At 48.7% G+C, this 22,904-nt stretch overlaps 1 protein-coding gene across 1 annotated transcript in view; it reads left to right on the plus strand.

Moving 5' to 3' along the window:
- LOC128836123 (mucin-2-like) overlaps nt 1–22,904 on the plus strand; it is a 56,369-nt gene that overhangs the window by 19,490 nt on the left and 13,975 nt on the right. The window contains exons 23-30 of the mRNA XM_054026138.1: nt 39–218; nt 1,214–1,453; nt 5,904–6,060; nt 6,338–6,466; nt 7,039–7,183; nt 8,206–8,249; nt 8,351–8,545; nt 9,843–22,775. Of these exons, the coding sequence (XP_053882113.1) occupies nt 39–218; nt 1,214–1,453; nt 5,904–6,060; nt 6,338–6,466; nt 7,039–7,183; nt 8,206–8,249; nt 8,351–8,545; nt 9,843–22,775 (14,023 nt within the window). The remainder of the gene's footprint in view (nt 1–38; nt 219–1,213; nt 1,454–5,903; nt 6,061–6,337; nt 6,467–7,038; nt 7,184–8,205; nt 8,250–8,350; nt 8,546–9,842; nt 22,776–22,904) is intronic.

Consider the following 22,904-nt stretch of genomic DNA (forward strand, 5'->3'; position numbering starts at 1 on the left):
CTTAGTCATTCCTTTGATTTTTTTTCTCCCCATTTTAGGGCTATGAATTGATACTCAGTGAGGAACACTTTGAAGTGGTAGAAAGAGAAAATGGAGGGCAAATGCCATACCAAGTCCGCTATATGGGCATGTACTTAGTTATTGAGACCAACAATGGACTGATCCTCATGTGGGATAAGAAAACCAGCATCTTCATCAAACTCAGCCCTGATTTCAAGGTAAGGCTTAAGAAGACAGGAGTTTGCTGCCAACTATCATTGACACAAATGATGAATTATCGTCCTTCTTGAGTGAGAAAGCAATATTGATTGAAAGGAAACAGAATACAGTTGAAAGTCTTGTGTAAAATGATAGGAAGTATGTTTAACCATGTCTCAAATACAGATGTTAATGGCAGTGTGTGGTACTATACTAGAGTTTGTCAACATAGCTATTGATGTGTGAGAAGGGTATTATATACCATAGGAAATGGGAACTTTGTCATCCTATTTGCATACTACACTGACTTTTCCATTAGGGAAATGTATCAGGGAGTGGTTCAGCCAGCTTCAGAAATTTATGTAGAAGTGTATTCTAATGCTATGAGTTCTTTAGCTAAATAATACACCAGAATCAAATAATTTTCCCCCACAAATATGGAATGTATGTATTTTAGATTCATACATACAGCCTAGTATTAATGTCAGCCTTGCTAAATTTTACCTGCTCACTTGCCTAGGGTGACATTTTTTGGATGGACAAGCAAAGTATTCATTTTTATCACTGTCATTAATTTTGGTAAAGAGCAAGTGAGTAGATTTTGTGCCTGGGGTGGGCTGCTCATTTTCATGACAGTTTTGTAAGGCTGTTTTATCTATGTATGTCTATTGTATATCTGTACAACACAAGACAAACAAAAGAATATGCAATTAGCTAACTGTAGATTCATCATCGTAACTCACCAGTGATGGGGCACAATAACAAAGCAATTTTCTTATTGTTCAAATTTTTAAATAAATTACTAGGCGTATACCCCTCAGACCAGTCATCAGGTCCTTTTACTGAGATAAAAAGCAGATTTAGTGGAAAGTATGTTATCTTAGAAAAACAGAGAGTCAGGATATTACCAAACAGTTAGAGATAACATGCAAAATAGGGAATTCCAGAGGTGCTTTTAGTCTGTGATGTTGCTGCAAATTTTCTATCATCCTTTTGTGTGTGTGTGCACGTACAGGGTCAGGTCTGTGGCCTGTGTGGCAACTTCGATGGCAATGGCATTAATGACTTTACCACCAGAAGTCAGTCTGTGGTAGGAGATGTGCTGGAGTTTGGAAACAGCTGGAAAGTGTCTCTTACTTGTCCTGATGCCAACTCTACAAAGGACCCTTGCTCTATCAACCCTTATAGGAAGTCCTGGTCACAGAGGCAGTGCAGCATCATCAACAGTGAAGTCTTTGCTGCATGTCACTCTCAGGTATAGCAAATCCTCAGAGCAAAATTCTCCTAAATAAAGACTATCTTTTTATATTCCTCAGATGCCTGTGCACTTGACATTGAGTTGTCACTCCTTACATTCCATTGAATACAAGTAGTCTGCTAGACATGGGTGTGAACAAGAGCAACTGGATCCAGCCCCTTTGGGTGTTTGGATCCAGCTCTGAATTTTACAACTAAGGCTCATCTCTAATATATTATACACTACATTGTTGAAGAAACCCATCCCTTAGAAGATGGGAGTCAGAGCTAATTACTAACTAAATTGCTGACTATCCAGAAGTTTCATTTGGGTCCATTTTCTCCCTATTCCAAAAGAACTACCCCCATTGAAGGTTGTTCTCATACATTCTGAAACAGGTGCACAATTCATCAGCTAACATATGTTTCACCTTGAATTGTCATAGGTAAATTTCAGGCTGGATTATTCTACCCAACAAGAATGGGCACTGCACCTGTAGAACAATATAACGTTTATTTTCATAGAATCATAGAATCATAGAATCATAGAATATCAGGGTTGGAAGGGACCTCAAGAGGTCATCTAGTCCAACCCCCTGCTCAAAGCAGGACCAATTCCCAACTAAATCATCCCAGCCAGGGCTTTGTCAAGCCGGGCCTTAAAAACCTCCAAGGAAGGAGACTCCACCACCTCCCTAGGTAACGCATTCCAGTGTTTCACCACCCTCCTAGTGAAATAGTTTTTCCTAATATCCAACCTGGACCTCCCCCACTGCAACTTGAGACCATTGCTTCTTGTTCTGTCATCTGTCACCACTGAGAACAGCCGAGCTCCATCCTCTTTGGAACCCCCCTTCAGGTAGTTGAACTATAACTCTGCCAAACTTTAATCATTTGGGCTGAAATTTTCTATGCTGGATGTTGGCCTTAGGCTGGCAATTTTTAGAAAGTTTTAGCTAAAATGATGTAGCTGTTTCTCAAAACAAGGCTAGGGAACACGTTTTGCCCATTGATTGGAACTGGTGCCGCCATGTTTTGGAGCAGCAGCTTCAAATTTGTCTAGGAGTTCAGCTCTGTGTCAAAAATATACTCTGACCATCCATGTGAAAATCTGTCCAAATTTGGCCAACCTATGAACTTCTGAAAATCTCATTTCTCACCTGCTGATTAGAGACCTGTTAGAGTTTGGCCACTAAATTCTCCAAAGATTCCATTTGTACTGAGCATGCTTCATCCCAGGGCTACTGCCAGTAAGCAGAACTTTCCTTTGCAATTGCTCCTCCTAGCCGCCTGACACCACTGTGGTGTCTGACTCAAGAACCGAGAGCAAGGAAACAGTCAATATTCCTTTCCTGTCAGCAAATAGCCATGAAATCGACTGGCAAAATGTAGTAGGAGAACACTTCAACCTCTCTGGTCACTCAGGGTATGGCTACACTTGCAGCTGTACAGCGCTGAGAGTTAAACCTGTCTTCATACAGCTAAGTAGGGAAAGCGCTGCAGTCTGTCCACACTGACAGCCACCAGCACACTCTCGTGGCCACATTTGCAGCGGCACTGGGAGCGGTGCATTATGGGCAGCTATCCCACAGAGCACCTCTTCCCATTCTGGCACCGTGGGTTGTGGGAAGGGGGCGGGGGGGGGGCATTCTAGGTCCTGTCCCAACGCCCCGTGATGCATCGCTTCACATCCCAGCAATCCCTGTGTTTCCATCCACATTTGGCGCCATCTTTCAACGGTTTCTGTGCTCCGTTTCGGCCTGCGGGAAATGGAGCCCAAAATGCTGAGGAGAATGCTGACGAGTCTCGCCAGCACGTCACGTTTGGCAGTCGAGCTATTCCTTAAGATCCAAAGTGACAGTGAGGAGTCCAACGATGATATTGAGGAGTCCGACGATGATATCAAGTCGCGTAATGCGTATGACACGAAATTGCTCGTGGCATTCACTGACATGCTCACCACCATGGAACGCCGCTTTTGGGCTCGGGAAACAAGCACTGGGTGGTGGGATCACATTGTCATGCAAGTCTGGGATGATGAGCAGTGGCTGCAGAACTTTCGGATGAGAAAAGCCACTTTCATGGGACTGTGTGAGGAGCTTGCTCCCACCCTGCGGCGCAAGGACACGAGATTGAGAGCTGCCCTGACGGTGGAGAAGCGGGTGGCTATTGCAATCTGGAAGCTGGCAACTCCAGACAGCTACCGATCGGTCGCTAACCAGTTTGGAGTGGGAAAGTCGACCACTGGAATCGTGTTGATGCAAGTTTGCAGGGCCATTGATCGCATCCTGCTCAGAAGAACCGTGACTCTGGGTAACGTGCGTGACATTGTGGCTGGCTTTGCACAAATGGGTTTTCCTAACTGCGGAGGGGTGATAGATGGGACACATATTCCAATTCTGGAACCAGCCCACCTAGCCTCCGAGTATGTTAATCAGAAGGGATATTTCGCTATGGTTCTCCAGGCACTTGTGGATCACAGTGGGCGTTTCATTGACATTAACGAAAGGCTGGCCCGGAAAGGTGCATGACACACGCATCTTTCAAAACACTGGCCTGTTCAGGAAGCTGCAGGCCGGGACTTTTTTCCCCAGAGTGCAGGGTCACAGTAGGGGAAATCAAAATGCCAATTGTGATCCTTGGAGATCCTGCTTATCCGTTAATGCTATGGCTCATGAAACCCTACACAGGGAGCCTTGACAGCAGCAAGGAACGGTTCAACTACAGGCTGAGCCGGTGCCGAATGACTGTGGAGTGTGCTTTTGGCTGTTTAAAGGGCCGCTGGCGATCTCTGTATGGGAAGCTGGACTTGGCCAAAGACAGCATCCCCGCGGTTATATCCATGTGCTGTACCCTCCATAATATTTGTGAAGGGAAGGGTGAAAGATTCAGTCAGGCATGGACCGCCAAGGTTCAACACCTGGAGGCTGCACGGGAGTGAAGTGCAGTGGGTCCAATGTTAGTAGGAATCTGTGTTTGCTAAGCTGATTTGGAGTGCCTGTTTCTTTCCTGGGCTAAAGTATCTTTTACTTTATGCAATAATAAAGAATTTTCAAAGCCAAAAATCCATTTATTGAAAAAAAACACAACTGTTTGGGAATCAGAAAGGGCAAGGGGGTGGGGTGGGGAATGGTACAATCACAGATTTGCAAACGTCCTGTCTGGAGTGCTGTGCAATGAGTGCTGCATGGATGGCTATACTGCATGGTGATGGGGGTTGAGTGCAGTGGGTAAGGGTCGTAGTTTTCAGGGCTGGGTGGTGAAGATACAGGTGTTGGAGGCAGCTGGTGGCGGTAAGAACCCGGCTGTTGGGGAAAGTGGGTTGGAGGTGACATGGGGGCACAAGGGAAAGAGTTTTGGGACAAGGGCTGCAGGGGGAGGGGGGCGGGCGCGGTAGCGCTCTGCCTGCATGGCTACGGGTGCCTGGATAGAGTCCGCTTGGCGCTCCATGATGCTTATCAGCCGATCCGTGCTTTGCTGCCGGTGCTCCGCCGCCGGTGCACTGCGTTTTCCTGGTGGATCCTGTTTTCGCTCTTCCTCCACTCCTGCGCTTTTTGATTCTCTTTAAGAGATTGATGCATCACTTCTTGCAGCATGTCTTCTTTGCTTTTTCGCAATCTTTTCCGGAGTTTTTGCAGTCTCTCAGCCGGTAATAGCACGGACGGCTGAGATCTCAAAGTTGAATCTGTAAAGGCAAAACAGGAAGCATTCTTGTTTTTCTTGTGTAAAAGAAGGATAATCTCAAGTCAGTCTGAGTTTTATTTTTAGTGTGGGTTAGTTAATATTTTCGTCATATGCCATGTACAGAATTCAAGTGTAACGCCAACAAACCCCGGTCATCAGCGGGTGGCATCGAACCGGGGATTTCTGGAGCTTAGTGCATGAGCATCTACCTCATGAGCTAAAAGCCAACTGGCTGTTAGCAAAGGCTGTAGAGCAAACTCATTAATCTCTCTTTCTAAGTGGTCTTGGTGCCACTAGATGGGACAGAACACTACATCCAGAAGTTACACAAGCTCTTGGGTTACACAAGCTCTATCCCTGGGTTAATTAACAACATGCTGGAGTAGCAGGGAAAAAGAATCAGTGTAGATATCAGCAGCCATTGCTAAAGCATACGTAAAACAATGTAGCCTACCTGTGTTATTTGTATCTTAATTCTTTCCATAGATACAAATCCTAATTTTCAAACATAGTTGCCTGTTTGAAACCTGCATTTTGGGTCTCAAATCTGCAATTGTTTGCAAATCTGCTTATGTGAATGATCAAATGTATGATTTAGACATATTGTTTCAGCATCCACATGGGAAAATTGGGCCTAGTTTGTCTAGCAATGCAAATACAAGAAAATGAAAATTACAGATTTTCCCTTTTTGTGGCATGTTAATATTCTAGAAGCATTACTCTGGCAAAGCAAGATGACTCCAGAGAAAGTAAAACTTACATTTACTGCTTTCTTTGTCTAACAGGTTGAACCAACTAAATATTATGAAGCATGCATGACTGATGCTTGTGCTTGTGACAGTGGGGGAGACTGTGAATGTTTCTGTACAGCAGTAGCTGCATATGCTCAAGCATGTAGTGAATTTGGTGTCTGTGTAGCCTGGAGAACTCCATCAATCTGTCGTGAGTATTAGCCCATAGCTCAGTGGTGACTGAAAGAGTAGTGTATCAGTTTCAAGGCAATTGTTTTGAGAATGTTATTAAATATGTTATTAAATATTTGACAACAATTTGTTCTCAACCCTGTGTTTCATATCAAACTGGGTTGACAATTATGCAGTTTCAGCTCTTGATTCATGACTTTCAAGACTACCCAAATGGTATAGTAGTGGTATAATGGAGAGCTATGAAAAAAATGAGGCATTTTGTTCTGAACATGTGTTTTCCGGTTTCCCCTCAGCTCTGTTCTGTGATTATTACAACCTAGAACGGGAATGCGAGTGGCACTACAAGCCTTGTGGAGCTCCCTGCATGAAGACCTGTAGGAATCCAAGTGGAAGATGCCTTCATAAGTTACCAGGTTTAGAAGGTGAAAAGAGCTATGACACAGCATGTTGCTTATTGTAGAGTGCACAACTGGTTACCATTTTTTTCCAGCTCAGTCATTGTTGCATCAAATTCTCTCTTCAGATACACCCCATACAATCTTATTTTCTTCAGTGGGTTGCATTGGTATAAGTGAGGGCAGAGTTTGGTCCATGGGGTTTGAAAACATTTGTAGGACTCAGGCCTGGTGCGGTCTCCGAATGATAATAGTTTGTGCTACGTGAGAGAACTGTATTAGTATCTTGGTTCATAGGCTAGCATCACATCCACATCTTAGGGGCTAGGGGAGCCTTGTTTGCTAAATAATAACACTGTGCCAGCCAACAAAGGAGCCATTAACAAGAATCCAGAAGCAGTAGTTTCCTTTTATTTAGAAGGACTCATCATATTATAAGGAAGGCAAGCCATAGAAAGTGAGCCAGGGGAAGGAGTACAAATTTGTGCCTGAGAAATATAGCCCAAAGTAGAAAAATAAAAAGGAATTACCTTCTGCGTAAAGTTCCAGCTTAAACTCTTCCAGCTTATACTCTTTTTTTTTTTTTTTTTTGGTCTCAGGCTGCTACCCAAACTGTCCAGCAAACAAGCCATATTTCAATGAGGATGAGATGACGTGTGTTGATAACTGTGGCTGTTACGATGCTAAAGGAAACTACCACAAACCAGGAGTGAGCTTCTACTCACGGGACAACTGTCAGTCATGGTAAGATTTAATGTACAGTCTGACCATGTTAAGGAGAAAGGACCAAAGCAGTGTTTGAAAGTTATGCGCCGCTATCCCACGGTAAGGTGAGGATGTTGCCTGTGCAAAAGCGAACCCTTATTGTCACATACCAATTTTCGTAATACTAGTGAGCAATATTTGATTCTGTTGAATTTGTTCTCAGTATCACAGTAAATTCTTCAGCTTAGTGCCCAGAAAAAAATATGATGTGCTTTATAACCCGGTTTGTTCTATTCTGTGCTCCTATCTCATGGTGATATTCCCTTAAGGTCACTCATCACCATGATAGAAGAGTGCAGAATAGAACAAACCCAGTTATGTAATATATAATATAGATTTGTTGCTGGGGTTTATTCTACATCCACATATAATTTAAAGTTCATAACTAATATGATCCAATATTCAGACTTTTTCCTTTTCTAGCCTCCGGGCCAAAACACTTGACGAATGTGACAAGTAGCCTCCCTAAAGACTTGTTTCTGTAGTTTCCGATGGTCTTTGACTTCATTCTCGCACAGGAGGTCTGATATCAGGGAGATGGTTGGGTAAAGAATGGCAGTCAGAGGAACTGACATGAACTGGCTATAAGGGGGATGGCATAAGAAGAGATTGGTCTAACAGTAAGGGGGTGGGAAAGGAATGGACCCTCTTCTTAACCCTCCCTCTGATCCATGCTGCTCTAATGTCAGAATTGGCTTTAGGGAGGAATCAAAAAGCAGCCTCTAAGCTTGACATGCTGCAGGTACTGTGGAGAGGGAGCAGCACCTCCTCTTAACTATTCAGCGGGGAAGAGGTATTTTAATAAGAGCTGACTATGAGAATATTAGCTGGAAACTAAACAAGTACTTCTCTGAACTTCAATCAAACCGTAATTCAGAATAACTCCTCTCTGGCTTATGATTAGTCTCTATAAATTCAGTGAAAATACCATAACAGTATAGGGAGTTCATCACCCTTCATGCATCTTCAGTCTCACATTTCTTCTCTGTTATTTCTTTCAGCACATGCACAATGGAAGGCTTACGGTGCAAGTTTGATGCTGAAGGTAAATTGGCAAAGAAAATTTATGAATGAAAACAAATTCTTGAGCTTTTTTTTCTTTTGACAGGTAACTAACAATGTCATTCCACCTCTTCTGTTTTACAGCATGTTATTGCTATTATGAAGAACACAAATATAAATATAAGGATGTCATTTATAACACCACAGATGGGATTGGAGGGTGTTTGAGTGCAATTTGTGACATCAATGGAACAATAACCAGAACATTCTTTGAATGCGGTGGAATTACAACTACCATCCCATTCACATTTAGTACAGTTCTACCTCCGAATGCTGCAGGTATTTCTATGCATTTCTCAAATCTGAAAAAATCTTTGCATACCAGGGGGTAAGGGCCACTTACTCCTCTAATTGCACATGTTTGTACTGTAAGTTGGTAATTTCTACCATAACAGTCAGAAACTAGAGCTGGCAGCTCCCCTCCCCCACCTCATCTTGAGGATTCTCTGCCCAGCTGGTGCAGAGAGATACAGCTTCTATAAATTCTCTCCCTCAGTTCCCACTGTTACCCTGGGTAACACCAACACCAGGTGCTCCCAGAGGAAAGAAAGTGTAGCTAGTTCATCTTTATGCCCTGGAGATCCCTGGCTGCCATGAGCATGAAGTAGAGCAGCTTTAAGGGCAGCTCCCAGAAAGCTCTAGACTGGGCGGGCATCTTTACTACCTCTCCCTATATATATGCTGAACAACAAATAACAATTTTAAAATAAACTGAACACATTAGTGCAATCGCAAAGCTAAAAAATCCAGTATGAGGGAACATTTCAGAATGTCCTTTGACACTCTTCCTGATTGCCAAAGATTTTTTTAACCAGCTAATGCTTTCTTCCAAAAAGCTCATTTACTCCTGCTTGATCCTGCAGTTGATGCATCATGCTGAACTTGCAAAAATGACAAATATATCCATAGCATTGTACAGTAATATCATGAACTCAACATGATGAATTCAATGTTGGATCAAGCAGGAGCAACCATTCTGTGAACAAGATGGTGTTTATTCAACATAAATATCTCAGTAATACCAAGATGCAACAGAAACCTACGTTAAAATAAAGAGAAAAGTTCTAAATATGACTGTCCCAATTGCCATTGACGACTTCCTTTAGTAGTCACAGTGATGTGTGTGTACCGTTTTGATTGTCTAGAAATCAATTGTAAATGATTACAAAAGAGATAATACAGTGGAAAATCAGTCCCTCTTCTTTACACTGTACACAGTAGAAAAGTGCCTCTTAAAAATTCATTGACTCCTTTATATATTGAGCCTGGATACACAAGACATAACTTGGAATATTTTTAACTGCAAAAGCAGAGAGAAACAGACTATAAGTCAAGTTAAGTTTTGATACTACAGGCACTCACACAGGTGATTGAAATTGTTCTTCCAAAACACTTTGCTGGAGAACAGCGTCTAAGATAATAAAGGTCCCCCATGTGGCCTAAAATAAATTCTCTGAAAGATTAATACCCTAATCTTTCCAAATGCAGTAGTAATAATTAGACATTAGACAGTAATTATTAACAAGAATATTGAATCTGAGGACAAGCAAGTACTTTTTTTTTCTTTCTACCACAGGAACAACAACTACACCACCAGTTACAACAGTGTGTGTTCACAACGTATGCCTTTGGTCAGAGTGGTATGATGTCAGCTATCCAAGAGACTCCAACGATGGAGATTTTGAAACATTTGAAAAAATAAGAGCTAAGGGATTTAGTGTTTGCGAAACTCCAAGGGATGTGGAATGCAGAGCAGAAAGCTACCCTGCCATACCACTAAAAGACATGGACCAAAACGTGACATGTAGCAAAGACTTTGGACTCATATGTAATAATAGCGATCAGATTCCACCACAGTGCTACAACTATCAGATCAAAATATTATGTTGTACTTATGTACCATGTGACTCTTCAACATCTACCCCATCAGTCACAACTAGTGGACATCCAACTGCTTCAATAACTACAGAAAGTCCAACTCCATTCCCACTTCCCATCACTTCATCTGTCACCACCACGCTTGTACCCCCAGTTTCCACTACTGTATCAATCACCTCCACTACTTCTCCTCCAAGTCCAGGGACAGCAACAGGCTCAGCTGGTACAGCACCGCTGCAAACAGGCACAATCCCACCTCTGACAGGCACACGTCCACAACCTTCACCAGGTTCCACTCTTCCTTCTTCGGAACTAACAACCACTGAAGGCACCACACTACTCTCTACACAGCAAACATCACAGGGAAGCACCACCACGCTTGTACCCCCAGTTTCCACTACGGTATCAATCACCTCCACTGCTTCTCCTCCAACTCCAGGCACAGCAACAGGCGCAGGTGGTACAGCACCACAGCAAACACGCACAATCCCACCAATGACAGGCACGCGTCCAAAACCTTCACCAGGCTCCACTCTTCCTTCTTCGGAACTAACAACCACTCAAGGAACCACACTACTCTCTACACAGCAAACATCACAGGGAAGCACCACCACGCTTGTACCCCCAGTTTCCACTACGGTATCAATCACCTCCACTGCTTCTCCTCCAACTCCAGGCACAGCAACAGGCGCAGGTGGTACAGCACCACAGCAAACAGGCACAATCCCACCTATGACAGGCACGCGTCCACAACCTTCACCAGGTTCCACTCTTCCTTTTTCGGGACAAACAACCACTGAAGGCACCACACTACTCTCTACGCAGTCAACATCACAGCGAAGCACCACCAACCTTGTAACCCCAGTTTCCACTACAGTCACAATCACATCCACTGTGTCTCCTCCAAGTCCAGGCACAGCAACAGGCTCAGCTGGTACAGAACCACTGCAAACAGGCACAATCCCACCTCTGACAGGCACACGTCCACAACCTTCACCAGGTTCCACTCTTCCTTCTTCGGGACAAACAACCACTCAAGGCACCACACTACTCTCTACGCAGTCAACATCACAGCGAAGCACCACCACTCTTGTACCCCCAGTTTCCACTACTGTATTAGTCACCTCCACTGCTTCTCCTCCAACTCCAGGCACAACAACAGTTTCGGGTGGTACAGCACCACAGCAAACAGGCACAATCCTACCTGTGACAGGCACGCGTCCACAACCTTCACCAGGTTCCACCTTTCCTTCTTCGGGACGAACAACCACTGAAGGCACCACACTACTCTCTACGCAGGCAGCATCACAGCGAAGCACCACCATGCTTCTGCCCCCAGTTTCCACTACCATATCAGTCCCCTCCACTGCGTCTCCTCCAACTCCAGCCACGCGTCCACAACCTTCACCAGGCTCTACTCTTCCTTCTTCAGGACAAACAACCACTGAAGGCACCACACTAATCTCTACGCAGACAACAACACAAGGAAGCACCACCACGCTTGTACCCCCAGTTTCCACTACAGTATCAATCACCTCCACTGCATCTCCTCCAACTCCAGGCATGCGTCCACAACCTTCACCAGGTTCCACTCTTCCTCTTTTGGGACAAACAACCACTCAAGGCACCACCCTACTCTCTACACAGCCAACATCACAGGGAAGCACCACCACGCTGGTACCTCGAGTTTCCACTACCGTATCAGTCACCTCCACTGCATCTCCTCCAAGTCCAGGCACAGCAACAGGCTCAGCTCGTACAGCACCACTGCAAACAGGCACAATCCCACCTATGACAGGCACGCGTCCACAACCTTCACCAGGTTCCACTCTTCCTTCTTCGGGACAAACAACCACTGAAGGCACCACACTACTCTCTACAGAGCGGACATCACAGGGAAGCACCACCACGCTTGTACCTCCAGTTTCCACTACTGTATCAGTCACCTCCACTGCTTCTCCTCGGACTCCAGACACAGCAACAGCGTCAGCTGGTACAGCACCACTGCAAACAGGCACAATCCCTCCAGGGCCAGGCACGCGTCCACAACCTTCACCAGGTTCCACTCTTCCTCTTTTGGGACAAACAACCACTCAAGGCACCACCCTACTCTCTACACAGCAAACATCACAGGGAAGCACCATCACGCTTGTACCCCCAGTTTCCACTACCGTATCAATCACCTCCACTGCATCTCCTCCACCTCCAAGTACACGGCCACAACCTTCACCAGGCTCCACTCTTCCTTCTTCGGGACAAACAACCACTGAAGGCACCACACTACTCTCTATGCAGCCAATATCACAGGGAAGCACCACCACGCTTGTACCCCCAGTTTCCACTACCATATCAGTCACCTCCACTGCTCCTCCTCCAACTCCAGGCACAGCAACAGGCTCAGCTGGTACAGCACCACTGCAAACAGGCACAATCCCACCTATGACAGGCACACGTCCACAACCTTCACCAGGCTCCACTCTTCCTTCTTCGGAACTAACAACCACTCAAGGAACCACACTACTCTCTACAGAGCGGACATCACAGGGAAGCACCACCACGCTTGTACCTCCAGTTTCCATTACCATATCAGTCACCTCCACTGCATCTCCTCCAAGTCCAGCCACAGCAACAGACTCAGCTGGTACAGCACCACTGCAAACAGGCACAATCCCTCCAGTGCCAGGCACGCGTCCACAACCTTCACCAGGTTCCACTCTTCCTCTTTCGGGACAAACAACCACTCAAGGCACCACCCTGCTCTCTACGCAGCCAATATCACAGGGAAGCACCACCAGTTTTGTACCCCCAGTTTCCACTACAGTCTCAATCACCTCCACTGTGTCTCCTCCAAGTCCAGGCACAGCAACAGGCTCAGCTCGTACAGCACCACTGCAAACTGGCACAATCCCACCTCTGACAGGCACGCGTCCACAACCTTCACCAGGCTCCACTCTTCCTTCTTCAGGACAAACAACCACTGAAGCCACCACACTACTCTCTACGCAGCCAATATCACAGAGAAGCACCACCACGCTTGTACCCCCAGTTTCCACTACGGTATTAATCACCTCCACTGCTTCTTCTCCAACTCCAGGCAAAGCAACAGGCTCAACTGGTACAGTACCACTGCAAACAGGCACAATCCCACCTGTGACAGGCACACGTCCACAACCTTCACCAGGTTCCACCTTTCCTTCTTCGGGACGAACAACCACTGAAGGCACCACACTACTCTCTACGCAGGCAGCATCACAGCGAAGCACCACCACGCTTGTACCCCCAGTTTCCACTACAGTATCAATCAACTCCACTGCGTCTCCTCCAACTCCAGCCACGCGTCCACAACCTTCACCAGGCTCCACTCTTCCTCCTTCCGGAAGAACAACCACTGAAGGCACCACACTACTCTCTACGCAGTCAACATCACAGCGAAGCACCACCAACCTTGTAACCCCAGTTTCCACTACAGTCTCAATCACCTCCACTGTGTCTCCTCCAAGTCCAGGCACAGTAACAGGCTCAGTTGGTACAGCACCACTGCAAACAGGCACAATCCCACCTCTGACAGACACACGTCCACAACCTTCACCAGGCTCCACTCTTCCTCTTTCAGGACAAACAACCACTCAAAGCACCACACTACTGTCTAAGCAGCCAACATCACAGGGAAGCACCACCAGTTTTGTACCCCCAGTTTCCACTACATTCCCAATCACCTCCACTGTGTCTCCTCCAAGTCCAGGCACAGCAAAAGGCTCAGCTGGTACAGCACCACTGCAAACAGGCACAATCCCACCTCTGACAGGCACGCGTCCACAACCTTCACCAGGCTCCACTCTTCCTTCTTCGGGACAAACAACCACTCAAGGCACCACCCTGCTCTCTACGCAGCCAATATCACAGGGAAGCACCACCAGTTTTGTACCCCCAGTTTCCACTACAGTCTCAATCACCTCCACTGTGTCTCCTCCAAGTCCAGGCACAGTAACAGGCTCAGTTGGTACAGCACCACTGCAAACAGGCACAATCCTACCTGTGACAGGCACGCGTCCACAACCTTCACCAGGCTCCACTCTTCCTTCTTCAGGACAAACAACCACTGAAGCCACCACACTACTCTCTACGCAGCCAATATCACAGAGAAGCACCACCACGCTTGTACCCCCAGTTTCCACTACGGTATTAATCACCTCCACTGCTTCTTCTCCAACTCCAGGCAAAGCAACAGGCTCAACTGGTACAGTACCACTGCAAACAGGCACAATCCCACCTGTGACAGGCACACGTCCACAACCTTCACCAGGTTCCACCTTTCCTTCTTCGGGACGAACAACCACTGAAGGCACCACACTACTCTCTACGCAGGCAGCATCACAGCAAAGCAGCACCACGCTTGTACCCCCAGTTTCCACTACAGTATCAATCACCTCCACTGCGTCTCCTCCAACTCCAGCCACGCGTCCACAACCTTCACCAGGCTCCACTCTTCCTCCTTCCGGACGAACAACCACTGAAGGCACCACACTACTCTCTACGCAGTCAACATCACAGCGAAGCACCACCAACCTTGTAACCCCAGTTTCCACTACAGTCTCAATCACCTCCACTGTGTCTCCTCCAAGTCCAGGCACAGTAACAGGCTCAGTTGGTACAGCACCACTGCAAACAGGCACAATCCCACCTCTGACAGACACACGTCCACAACCTTCACCAGGCTCCACTCTTCCTCTTTCAGGACAAACAACCACTCAAAGCACCACACTACTGTCTAAGCAGCCAACATCACAGGGAAGCACCACCAGGCTTGTACCCCCAGTTTCCACTACGGTATCAATCACCTCCACTGCTTCTCCTCCAACTCCAGGCACAGCAACAGGCTCAGCTGGTACAGAACCACTGCAAACAGGCACAATCCCACCTCTGACAGGCACACGTCCACAACCTTCACCAGGCTCCACTCTTCCTTCTTCGGGACAAACAACCACTCAAGGCACCACACTACTCTCTACGCAGTCAACATCACAGCGAAGCACCACCACTCTTGTACCCCCAGTTTCCACTACTGTATTAGTCACCTCCACTGCTTCTCCTCCAACTCCAGGCACAACAACAGTTTCGGGTGGTACAGCACCACAGCAAACAGGCACAATCCTACCTGTGACAGGCACGCGTCCACAACCTTCACCAGGTTCCACCTTTCCTTCTTCGGGACGAACAACCACTGAAGGCACCACACTACTCTCTACGCAGGCAGCATCACAGCGAAGCACCACCATGCTTCTGCCCCCAGTTTCCACTACCATATCAGTCCCCTCCACTGCGTCTCCTCCAACTCCAGCCACGCGTCCACAACCTTCACCAGGCTCTACTCTTCCTTCTTCAGGACAAACAACCACTGAAGGCACCACACTAATCTCTACGCAGACAACAACACAAGGAAGCACCACCACGCTTGTACCCCCAGTTTCCACTACAGTATCAATCACCTCCACTGCATCTCCTCCAACTCCAGGCATGCGTCCACAACCTTCACCAGGTTCCACTCTTCCTCTTTTGGGACAAACAACCACTCAAGGCACCACCCTACTCTCTATGCAGCCAACATCACAGGGAAGCACCACCACTCTTCTACCCCCAGTTTCCACTACCGTATCAGTCACCTCCACTGCTTCTCCTCCAACTCCAGGCACACGTCCACAACCTTCACCAGGCTCCACTCTTCCTTCTTCGGGACAAACAACCACTCAAGGCACCACCCTACTCTCTACACAGCCAACATCACAGGGAAGCACCACCACGCTTGTACCTCGAGTTTCCACTACCGTATCAGTCACCTCCACTGCATCTCCTCCAAGACCAGGCACAGCAACAGGCTCAGCTCGTACAGCACCACTGCAAACAGGCACAATCCCACCTATGACAGGCACGCGTCCACAACCTTCACCAGGTTCCACTCTTCCTTCTTCGGGACAAACAACCACTGAAGGCACCACACTACTCTCTACAGAGCGGACATCACAGGGAAGCACCACCACGCTTGTACCTCCAGTTTCCACTACTGTATCAGTCACCTCCACTGCTTCTCCTCGAACTCCAGACCCAGCAACAGCCTCAGCTGGTACAGCACCACTGCAAACAGGCACAATCCCTCCAGGGCCAGGCACGCGTCCACAACCTTCACCAGGTTCCACTCTTCCTCTTTTGGGACGAACAACCACTCAAGGCACCACCCTACTCTCTACACAGCAAACATCACAGGGAAGCACCACCACTCTTGTACCCCCAGTTTCCACTACCGTATCAATCACCTCCACTGCATCTCCTCCAACTCCAGGCACACGTCCACAACCTTCACCAGGCTCCACTCTTCCTCCTTCCAGACAAACAACCACTCAGGGCACCACACTACTCTCTACACAGGGAAGCACCACCACACTTGTACCTCCAGTTTCCACTACCGTATCAGTCACCTCCACTGCATCTCCTCCAAGTCCAGCCACAGCAACAGACTCAGCTGGTACAGCACCACTGCAAACAGGCACAATCCCTCCAGTGCCAGGCACGCGTCCACAACCTTCACCAGGTTCCACTCTTCCTCTTTCGGGACAAACAACCACTCAAGGCACCACCCTGCTCTCTACGCAGCCAATATCACATGGAAGCACCACCAGTTTTGTACCCCCAGTTTCCACTACAGTCTCAATCACCTCCACTGTGTCTCCTCCAAGTCCAGGCACAGCAACAGGCTCAGCTCGTACAGCACCACTGCAAACTGGCACAATCCCACCTCTGACAGGCACGCGTCCACAACCTTCACCAGGCTCCACTCTTCCTTCTTCAGGACAAACAACCACTGAAGCCACCACACTACTCTCTACGCAGCCAATATCACAGAGAAGCACCACCACGCTTGTACCCCCAGTTTCCACTACGGTATTAATCACCTCCACTGCTTCTTCTCCAACTCCAGGCAAAGCAACAGGCTCAACTGGTACAGTACCACTGCAAACAGGCACAATCCCACCTGTGACAGGCACACGTCCACAACCTTCACCAGGTTCCACCTTTCCTTCTTCGGGACGAACAACCACTGAAGGCACCACACTACTCTCTACGCAGGCAGCATCACAGCGAAGCACCACCACGCTTGTACCCCCAGTTTCCACTACAGTATCAATCACCTCCACTGCGTCTCCTCCAACTCCAGCCACGCGTCCACAACCTTCACCAGGCTCCACTCTTCCTCCTTCCGGACGAACAACCACTGAAGGCACCACACTACTCTCTACGCAGGCAGCATCACAGCGAAGCACCACCACGCTTGTACCCCCAGTTTCCACTACCGTATCAATCACCTCCACTGCATCTCCTCCAACTCCAGGCACAGCAACAGGCTCAGCTGGTACAGAACCACTGCAAACAGGCACAATCCCACCTCTGACAGGCACACGTCCACAACCTTCACCAGGCTCCACTCTTCCTTCTTCGGGACAAACAACCACTCAAGGCACCACCCTACTCTCTACGCAGCCAACATCACAGGGAAGCACCACCACTCTTGTACCCCCAGTTTCCACTACCGTATCAGTCACCTCCACTGCTTCTCCTCCAACTCCAGGCACAGCAACAGGCTCAGCTGGTACAGCACCACTGCAAACAGGCACAATCCCTCCAGTGCCAGGCACGCGTCCACAACCTTCACCAGGTTCCACTCTTCCTCTTTTGGGACAAACAACCACTCAAGGCACCACCCTGCTCTCTACGCAGCCAATATCACAGGGAAGCACCACCAGTTTTGTACCCCCAGTTTCCACTACATTCCCAATCACCTCCACTGTGTCTCCTCCAAGTCCAGGCACAGCAACAGGCTCAGCTGGTACAGCACCACTGCAAACAGGCACAATCCCACCTCTGACAGGCACGCGTCCACAACCTTCACCAGGCTCCACTCTTCCTTCTTCGGGACAAACAACCACTCAAGGCACCACCCTGCTCTCTACGCAGCCAATATCACAGGGAAGCACCACCAGTTTTGTACCCCCAGTTTCCACTACAGTCTCAATCACCTCCACTGTGTCTCCTCCAAGTCCAGGCACAGCAACAGGCTCAGCTCGTACAGCACCACTGCAAACTGGCACAATCCCACCTCTGACAGGCACGCGTCCACAACCTTCACCAGGCTCCACTCTTCCTTCTTCAGGACAAACAACCACTGAAGCCACCACACTACTCTCTACGCAGCCAATATCACAGAGAAGCACCACCACGCTTGTACCCCCAGTTTCCACTACGGTATTAATCACCTCCACTGCTTCTTCTCCAACTCCAGGCAAAGCAACAGGCTCAACTGGTACAGTACCACTGCAAACAGGCACAATCCCACCTGTGACAGGCACACGTCCACAACCTTCACCAGGTTCCACCTTTCCTTCTTCGGGACGAACAACCACTGAAGGCACCACACTACTCTCTACGCAGGCAGCATCACAGCGAAGCACCACCACGCTTGTACCCCCAGTTTCCACTACAGTATCAATCACCTCCACTGCGTCTCCTCCAACTCCAGCCACGCGTCCACAACCTTCACCAGGCTCCACTCTTCCTCCTTCCGGACGAACAACCACTGAAGGCACCACACTACTCTCTACACAGGGAAGCACCACCACGCTTGTACCCCCAGTTTCCACTACCGTATCAATCACCTCCACTGCATCTCCTCCAACTCCAGGCACAGCAACAGGCTCAGCTGGTACAGAACCACTGGAAACAGGCACAATCCCACCTCTGACAGGCACACGTCCACAACCTTCACCAGGCTCCACTCTTCCTTCTTCGGGACAAACAACCACTCAAGGCACCACACTACTGTCTAAGCAGCCAACATCACAGGGAAGCACCACCACTCTTGTACCCCCAGTTTCCACTACCGTATCAGTCACCTCCACTGCTTCTCCTCCAACTCCAGGCACAGCAACAGGCTCAGCTGGTACAGCACCACTGCAAACAGGCACAATCCCTCCAGTGCCAGGCACGCGTCCACAACCTTCACCAGGTTCCACTCTTCCTCTTTTGGGACAAACAACCACTCAAGGCACCACCCTGCTCTCTACGCAGCCAATATCACAGGGAAGCACCACCAGTTTTGTACCCCCAGTTTCCACTACATTCCCAATCACCTCCACTGTGTCTCCTCCAAGTCCAGGCACAGCAACAGGCTCAGCTGGTACAGCACCACTGCAAACAGGCACAATCCCACCTCTGACAGGCACGCGTCCACAACCTTCACCAGGCTCCACTCTTCCTTCTTCGGGACAAACAACCACTCAAGGCACCACCCTGCTCTCTACGCAGCCAATATCACAGGGAAGCACCACCAGTTTTGTACCCCCAGTTTCCACTACAGTCTCAATCACCTCCACTGTGTCTCCTCCAAGTCCAGGCACAGCAACAGGCTCAGCTCGTACAGCACCACTGCAAACTGGCACAATCCCACCTCTGACAGGCACGCGTCCACAACCTTCACCAGGCTCCACTCTTCCTTCTTCAGGACAAACAACCACTGAAGCCACCACACTACTCTCTACGCAGCCAATATCACAGAGAAGCACCACCACGCTTGTACCCCCAGTTTCCACTACGGTATTAATCACCTCCACTGCTTCTTCTCCAACTCCAGGCAAAGCAACAGGCTCAACTGGTACAGTACCACTGCAAACAGGCACAATCCCACCTGTGACAGGCACACGTCCACAACCTTCACCAGGTTCCACCTTTCCTTCTTCGGGACGAACAACCACTGAAGGCACCACACTACTCTCTACGCAGGCAGCATCACAGCGAAGCACCACCACGCTTGTACCCCCAGTTTCCACTACAGTATCAATCACCTCCACTGCGTCTCCTCCAACTCCAGCCACGCGTCCACAACCTTCACCAGGCTCCACTCTTCCTCCTTCCGGACGAACAACCACTGAAGGCACCACACTACTCTCTACACAGGGAAGCACCACCACGCTTGTACCCCCAGTTTCCACTACAGTATCAATCACCTCCACTGCGTCTCCTCCAACTCCAGCCACGCGTCCACAACCTTCACCAGGCTCCACTCTTCCTTCTTCGGGACAAACAACCACTCAAGGCACCACCCTACTCTCTACGCAGCCAACATCACAGGGAAGCACCACCACTCTTGTACCCCCAGTTTCCACTACCGTATCAGTCACCTCCACTGCTTCTCCTCCAACTCCAGGCACAGCAACAGGCTCAGCTGGTACAGCACCACTGCAAACAGGCACAATCCCTCCAGTGCCAGGCACGCGTCCACAACCTTCACCAGGTTCCACTCTTCCTCTTTTGGGACAAACAACCACTCAAGGCACCACCCTGCTCTCTACGCAGCCAATATCACAGGGAAGCACCACCAGTTTTGTACCCCCAGTTTCCACTACATTCCCAATCACCTCCACTGTGTCTCCTCCAAGTCCAGGCACAGCAACAGGCTCAGCTGGTACAGCACCACTGCAAACAGGCACAATCCCACCTCTGACAGGCACGGGTCCACAACCTTCACCAGGCTCCACTCTTCCTTCTTCGGGACAAACAACCACTCAAGGCACCACCCTGCTCTCTACGCAGCCAATATCACAGAGAAGCACCACCACGCTTGTACCCCCAGTTTCCACTACGGTATTAATCACCTCCACTGCTTCTTCTCCAACTCCAGGCAAAGCAACAGGCTCAACTGGTACAGTACCACTGCAAACAGGCACAATCCCACCTGTGACAGGCACACGTCCACAACCTTCACCAGGTTCCACCTTTCCTTCTTCGGGACGAACAACCACTGAAGGCACCACACTACTCTCTACGCAGCCAATATCACAGCGAAGCACCACCACGCTTGTACCCCCAGTTTCCACTACAGTATCAATCACCTCCACTGCGTCTCCTCCAACTCCAGCCACGCGTCCACAACCTTCACCAGGCTCCACTCTTCCTCCTTCCGGACGAACAACCACTGAAGGCACCACACTACTCTCTACACAGGGAAGCACCACCACGCTTGTACCCCCAGTTTCCACTACCGTATCAATCACCTCCACTGCATCTCCTCCAACTCCAGGCACAGCAACAGGCTCAGCTGGTACAGAACCACTGGAAACAGGCACAATCCCACCTCTGACAGGCACACGTCCACAACCTTCACCAGGCTCCACTCTTCCTTCTTCGGGACAAACAACCACTCAAGGCACCACCCTACTCTCTACACAGCAAACATCACAGGGAAGCACCACCACGCTTGTACCCCCAGTTTCCACTACCGTATCAGTCACCTCCACTGCTTCTCCTCCAACTCCAGGCACAGCAACAGGCTCAGCTGGTACAGCACCACTGCAAACAGGCACAATCCCTCCAGTGCCAGGCACGCGTCCACAACCTTCACCAGGTTCCACTCTTCCTCTTTTGGGACAAACAACCACTCAAGGCACCACCCTGCTCTCTACGCAGCCAATATCACAGGGAAGCACCACCAGTTTTGTACCCCCAGTTTCCACTACATTCTCAATCACCTCCACTGTGTCTCCTCCAAGTCCAGGCACAGCAACAGGCTCAGCTGGTACAGCACCACTGCAAACAGGCACAATCCCACCTCTGACAGGCACGCGTCCACAACCTTCACCAGGCTCCACTCTTCCTTCTTCGGGACAAACAACCACTGAAGGCACCACACTACTCTCTACGCAGCCAATATCACAGAGAAGAACCACCACGCGTGTACCCCCAGTTTCCACTACAGTATTAATCACCTCCACTGCTTCTTCTCCAACTCCAGGCAAAGCAACAGGCTCAACTGGTACAGTACCACTGCAAACAGGCACAATCCCACCTGTGACAGTCACACGTCCACAACCTTCACCAGGTTCCACCTTTCCTTCTTCGAGACAAACAACCACTGAAGGCATCACACTACTCGCTACGCAGGCAGCATCACAGCGAAGCACCACCACGCTTGTACCCCCAGTTTCCACTACCATATCAGTCACCTCCACTGCATCTCCTCCAACTCCAGGCACACGGCCACAACCTTCACCAGGCTCCACTCTTCCTCCTTCCGGACGAACAACCACTGAAGGCACCACACTAATCTCTACACAGGGAAGCACCACCACGCTTGTGCCCCCAGTTTCCACTACCATATCAATCACCTCAACTGCTTCTTCTCGAACTCCAGGCAAAGCAACAGGCTCAACTGGTGGAGTACCACTGCAAACAGGCACAATCCCACCTGTGACAGGCACACGTGGAGAAATGAGAACAGGTTCAGCCTCCACGGGTAAGGATTCTACCATCACTGGAAGTACTATGCTTTTTTCCACAAGTCCAGCACAGCCAACATCACAGGGAAGCACCACCACACTTTTATCTCCAGTGTCCACTACTGTTGCGGTCTCCCCAACTGTAAGCATTAGAACTCCTCCAACATCTACTCTTTCAAGGCTTACTTCTTCAGTATCTGCAACAACAGAAGGCCCCAGTACAGCCTACAAAGCACGTGAAAAAAGTACGTCTTTCACTTCAAGCAGAGTAACACCGTGTTTATGCCACGTGTCTGGTGATTTCTTTTCTCCCGGTGAGTTTATTGTTTCATGCTTTTAAAAACTGAGATACAATATTAGCATTCACCTTTTTAAAATTATATTTTACTGTACAGTGTAACTTAAAAGTGAGAATGTTTTCTTTATATAAAAATATGATGAAT

The sequence above is a fragment of the Malaclemys terrapin genome, chromosome 4 (assembly GCF_027887155.1).
Source record: "Malaclemys terrapin pileata isolate rMalTer1 chromosome 4, rMalTer1.hap1, whole genome shotgun sequence".
In the NCBI taxonomy this organism is placed as follows: domain Eukaryota; kingdom Metazoa; phylum Chordata; order Testudines; family Emydidae; genus Malaclemys; species Malaclemys terrapin.